This window comes from Ptychodera flava, chromosome 6, assembly GCF_041260155.1.
Source record: "Ptychodera flava strain L36383 chromosome 6, AS_Pfla_20210202, whole genome shotgun sequence".
Taxonomy (NCBI): Eukaryota; Metazoa; Hemichordata; class Enteropneusta; family Ptychoderidae; genus Ptychodera; species Ptychodera flava.
In genome coordinates, this window is record NC_091933.1 from 31,861,888 (window position 1) to 31,867,792 (window position 5,905).

A 5,905-nucleotide genomic window follows, 5' to 3' on the forward strand; every position below is an offset into this window, starting at 1 on the left:
GTGTTATCGTTTTTAAGAGTTTAGAAAGTTACCGTCAAGTCATACCACGAATTACCTGGCAGCGTGGAGCAAACTTACTCGTCGACTGAAAACGAGGCCAACGTCGACAACCATAAAACACCTGACCTTATTATTATTACTACTCATGTACGCGTCGTCACAGCTCATTATTATAACATGGCATTTGCCAGACGACAGGAGTCCATCACGCACACTTTCACAAGGTGCTGCATCCTCGGGCCTGTTGACATAGGGATATTCGCCTCCATACAAGATTAGGCCAGACGGTTATGTATCACCCCGGGACAGACGCATTAGCATTCTCATTATAATCAAATATTTTTTTTACATCGCAACACTTCACGATCTAGCAGCATCAAACAGCATTTCGGAGGAGAGGCATTTTACCTGTGTTGTGTGCACCGAATGTGGGTATCACTGACCGTTGATCACGCGTCGCCATGGTTGCCTGCCGCCCGGCCGCTTCCAGAATAATAGTTTTTGTTTCCATGGTTGTATTGCTCGAAAATACTCGTCGCTTTTCTAATGGGGCAGCTATTAAACCAGCTAATCAACTGACTCAAGGTAAGTAAACACTTATTCTTCGAGCAATACCGTTTATTGCGAACACAGTCCTGTTTTATTTAATCACTAGCTATGATAAAACCGCTGAAAATTTCTGTTTCCTTCCTATAATAAGAATGACAAACTCATCTTTTGCCCTAAAGAAAGGGGAAAAGTAAAATTTCTCTCTTATCGTGAAGACATACAGGCAGTACTTACACACTTTATCGTCAAAGTAAAAAAAGTGTCTCCATTCCGTATCATCTTTTAACCCTTCTAGCGCTATAATTTTTTCCCACCAAAATTTGCGTGCAACATTTTACCAATTTTTTAATGAATGTTCCATAATTTATTGATAATTTTGGACAAAATGGACATCACATTTCATTGGCTGCAGTTCTTTCTCAAAATTTTTGCAAAAAACTGAGAAATATTGACTATGGTTTATTTCATAAAGGGGACAAAAATAGACTTTGGCACTCAAAGGGTTAATAGCTCAGTTACAGCTTTGATCAAATGATACCACCTGATCCATACCCTTCCTCAGTGGTAGAGCCATCGACACCGCTATAATATAATGATCTTATACAAAAAAGTCTTAAAAGTATGAATGTTGTTTGTTTGGAGGTTTGCAGAAGAACTAGCAGGACTAACGGAATATACAAATTTATCTCGAGGGATTGTCCCAAACATATATTATCGAATTTAAAAGTCAATTTGAGATCTACTCTTCATACACGATAGATACACTTTTATGTACAGCTGTTAGGTAATTAGGAAGGGCAAATACACTTTTTGTATCGGTATCGTCGATTTTGAAAACAAGCATATAAACTCTACCGTGTTTCTCCTGTTGTTGAAATACAAATCGATATCAGTGAATGAAATACATTTATAAGACACGTGCACTCTTGCCTACATTGATCCGCAACATCTGAGCACCGTATACCTATGTGTACCTAACATCCAGATGTGCACCTGCTTGCTGGTATTCCATTGCTTTCACAACAACCAATCACCCATGATTTCGATCAATGACACATTCATACCGGTATGAAAAACCAATCTAGAGTCAGTGAAATACCTCGAAAAATACATTTTTTAAACACGTGTTTTGATATACACACGACCAGTTTGTTTCTGTGGTTCTTTAGCATTGCACCCGAAGTTTTTTGTACGTACATCTACCAAAGGAGCCGGGTCCATTTTTGACAATTTCATCTCACGTGCGTGTTTTATTAAACCTGACTGATAGGCACCACTCTCGTTTCACTTTCGACAGTGTTACATTTAAAAAGGATGAGTTCACAGCTCTGTCCCGACATCGACAGAACTCTACCGCCATGCAGGACGTGGAAAGTCGTCCAATTATACTCTCGTGATAATCTTTCAGAAGGTTTGGTATTTCAGAAAATGTCATCTTCTGCACGAAAGGGACAGAATTGCTGAGCCGTGAACGGCAATGCATTTGCCCTTCATCATGTGTTCCAGTCACTTATCAATGGTGACATGCCTCCCTCTAATACGGTGTAGAACGTGGTTTTGGCGACGTAATTGGCAAAGCTCTCTTCCTATTCCTCCATTTATCGTCATTTGGTATAAAGCCTTCCTCTAATTTGGTTCAGTTCGGGGTATCCATTTATCGATGGAAAAGAGCGAGATTTTTTTTTTTGGGGGGGGGGGGTTTGAGGGTGGGCGAGATCAACTTAAGTCTTCAAGATATAAGTTAATCAAACTCACGCCAGGTCAATGGCACCTGTTGAAGAGCACACAAAATGACAATCATGAGAGATTACGCAAATTGTGAATTCCTGGCTACATTTTGCCAAATTTTGAAAAACTGATCGCAATGACCAACCTAAAAATATATTTTTCAAAAGTACAAGACATATATGACTTAATGCTGCTCAAAATCTGGAAGGTTAAGATATTCCATATTTAATCTCTGAAATTTTGGGTGTAACAATGGCAAATTTGGTAAAAAAGAAATAATTCCATTTAGCTGTATTAATTTTTATAATTTTGACAGTTTTTTGTTCAGATTATACAACTGCGTTCTTGCTCTACTCCCTACAGCGTGTTGAACTGTCCAGTATTCAGCTTGCCAACACTGCCTGTGTATATGTGTACCGTGCATTTGTATCATTGACAATTAAATGACTTTCAGTCTGGACTCCAATTCAATTATCACCCAATACATATTTATGTATACAGGCTTTGTCGACAAACTGAATATGTTGTGTTTCAGCATGCCGTAGGAAGACAGCAAGAAACTGTGTTTGATATATTGCATAGAAATATTGAAAAAATTATCAACAGTTGCAGCTTTTGCCTCGTTACTAGGCCCACATGTTTGTTTTTATTTTCACGAAAAATCACACATGTTTAGATTTTTCTGAGATAACATTCATGAAACGTAACAAAATTGTTCTAGATTTAGATTAATTATTACTAATATTAGAACAATTGCATGACATTAAAATGTTATTCATTTTCCATTGAATGACAACCAAACCTTGGAATTGGAAAATGTAAAAAGTAATAGGGAACCAACAACTTTTCAGGTCCTCCTATAGGTAGAGCAAAACTTTCAAGTCCCCTCCTCTACTACCCTCAACTTTTTAGAATTCCCCTGAATTCCTTCAGCCCCTCACTGTTTTCTGTGAACGCAGCCTAATTGCTGACCACCGAATAAATATGACATTGTACGTAAGCAGCTTCGATTATAGCCCCTTCAGTTTTTGTTCAGCCGTCGATGGCCAGGTTACTGCCGAATCTCTTGAGGTGCACCGGTATATGCATTCGGCTCGTTCACTTTATCAACAAACCTCCGTGGGCACTTTTTAGTTTAAGGTGCAATGCGTCTCGGGGACTGATTTTCGGACTTGGATTTTTCAAACGCATTTCTGATCTACCACAAGTTTGGCTCATTTTGAAGCTCTTGGAGTACAGAAAATTTTCATGGTCTTATCTTTTTGAAACTCTTCCCGAAGGATAGCGGCCATTTTAGGTAAACATTGGGTAATTTGTTTCACTGGTACCAAAATTTGAACGGTGACCCCTGATTTTTATTCGGGATTTTGAAAGAGAATGGTTAAAAGTTTCCGTGTGAAAAAGTTTTAGCGGAAGATTAAGTCTTTCACTTCTGAGGCGTATACTACCTTAACATACATACATACATACATACATACATACATACATACATACATACATACATACATACATACATAGAGACAGAGACAGATAGATAGATAGATAGATAGATAGATAGATAGATAGATAGATAGATAGATAGATAGATAGATAGATAGATAGATAGATAGATAGATAGAAAGACTGAGGTAAAAGTTACACATATTTTTTTAATTCAATGAAAACTGCAGCAATAATTGGTGACAGCATTGCACGGGCAACTGAATTCTATATTAATTTATGGGCAACTAAATTGATCATATTAATCTTCCAATCTAACTTAAAAAACTGATAAGATTGACAAAAAACGATAAAAAAAACCTCAAAGTGGAGCACGTCTGTACCAATTGATAGGGATTTGTTCTTGCTAGACGATTCCCACTGTGTGGGCATCATGGTCATCGTTAACGTCGCTTAGCATATTTGCTTGAAGACGGATGATATTGAATTAGACTCCCGTTTTTGGTTCCCACTTTGTGCGCGTACACACCAACCTTCAGTAAGTAAATTAATATGAAATAGGGTTAGATCGTTGAAATAATGCAAAAAAGCTCATGGACGTTATATTCGTTATACGCAATAAAAAAGCCTAAACAATTAATTCAGAGTTCAGAACTAGAAAATTTAGCGTACTTTATCCAATATCCGTCAGAGTGTGAAATTTCCACCGTTGTGTGCGTGATATGGTGCTCACTGGAAATTGCTCAGCTTACGTAAGATTTGTATTTACCGCGTGTACCTAAATTTCAATTGTCACTTTCTCTGCATACAGAACTGCCGATTATCTGCTTCAATACTGCTCCCTTCTCAAATATCACAGGGTGCCCTTGTTGATTTCCTAGCTGCATCTCTCCTGAACGATGACAAATTTTAAGTATACTCTACCCAGTGCAACCCTTCTTGCACAACGCCCCGACCCCCCTTACACGTAGGAGTACAAGGGGTACAGTAACACACGACATGGACGAGAGATTGTTATCAGTGCACTAGGATTGAAAGCTTCTCTACTCACAGAATGTCACTAGCTGCGAAAGTGCAACCAACAATGTGTGACAGTACATCAGTGTTGAAACTGTTTCCGTTTCAGGGTCATTATGAAGATGACATCTTGGTGAAAGATGTTTTTATATTTTGCATTGGGTGAAAAGTTGGATGCCCCCTTTATGGTACTCTGGAATTTTCAAGGCAACTTGCATACTTGGATTTTTTCGTGTCCCAGTTTTCTCTTCAGCCCCTTCTGCCGTTAATAATGCTCGTTCCCTAAATATCAGAAATCGACACCTATCAACACACATTGGGGAAGGCGTTCGAACTTTGACTGCACTTACGGTGCACGTAACGGCTTTCACACATCCCTGGTACATGACTTGTGTCAACGTCATTGTGTTTGGACAATAATATGATTTTATCTGTGAAGATGACGCATCCGGCCTTGACTGACGTGTGCCCACTAAAGCAGAACAAGAGGCATAATATGATATGCTGATGCACCCACACCTTAACGGTATACTGTAACCTGTTCGAATTTTGCCACAGTTACCATGGAAAGAGTTAAAATCTAACCAATCACAGATTTTAAGCGGGTGGCCGCTTTTTCAAAACAGCGCCCTCACATGGGCATTTTGAATACCAAGGAACGCCCCTTTGACCATATGTGGGCATATTTAGATTACAGGTGACTGTATACCTCTAAACGATGACCCAGAAGCTAACTGTCATGAAAGGATTACTCGATCAGATGGCGACGATGCTTGGAACACAGTCCCTCTGTGCTTGGATTGACAAAGTATTCTTGATGATGCACTTCGAAGCTTGAAAACACTTGTGAACATTTTTTATTCTGCCCTTGAGACCAAACACGGATAAACGTGTCAATCTTTTAAAAACCCGTACTCTTTCCACGTCAAAGTGACGCCGAAATCATCAGAGGGACACTCTTTTCTGTGTCTCTAAAAATAGTATATCGAACAATGTAAATAAGTCAAAACGAAATGTTTCGATTCACTTCATTCAATCTGTTTTGACTCTCCAGTTACCTTTAGCGGATTTCTGATACTGACGTCATAAAAGAGAGTGATAAAATTATGTTCTAAAATGTGTAGGTAAAACGCTGACAGCTCGCGGTATGATGCTTGGCAAAATAATTACA

General features: G+C 38.8%; 1 protein-coding gene across 1 annotated transcript in view; it reads left to right on the forward strand.

The window, feature by feature from the left end:
- Positions 1-339: 339 nt before the first annotated feature.
- Positions 340-5,905, forward strand: part of LOC139135500 (uncharacterized) — a 53,500-nt gene continuing 47,934 nt past the window's right edge. Inside the window, exon 1 of the mRNA XM_070702904.1 lies at positions 340-585. Coding sequence (XP_070559005.1) covers positions 462-585 — 124 coding nt within the window. The 5' untranslated portion in view covers positions 340-461. The remainder of the gene's footprint in view (positions 586-5,905) is intronic.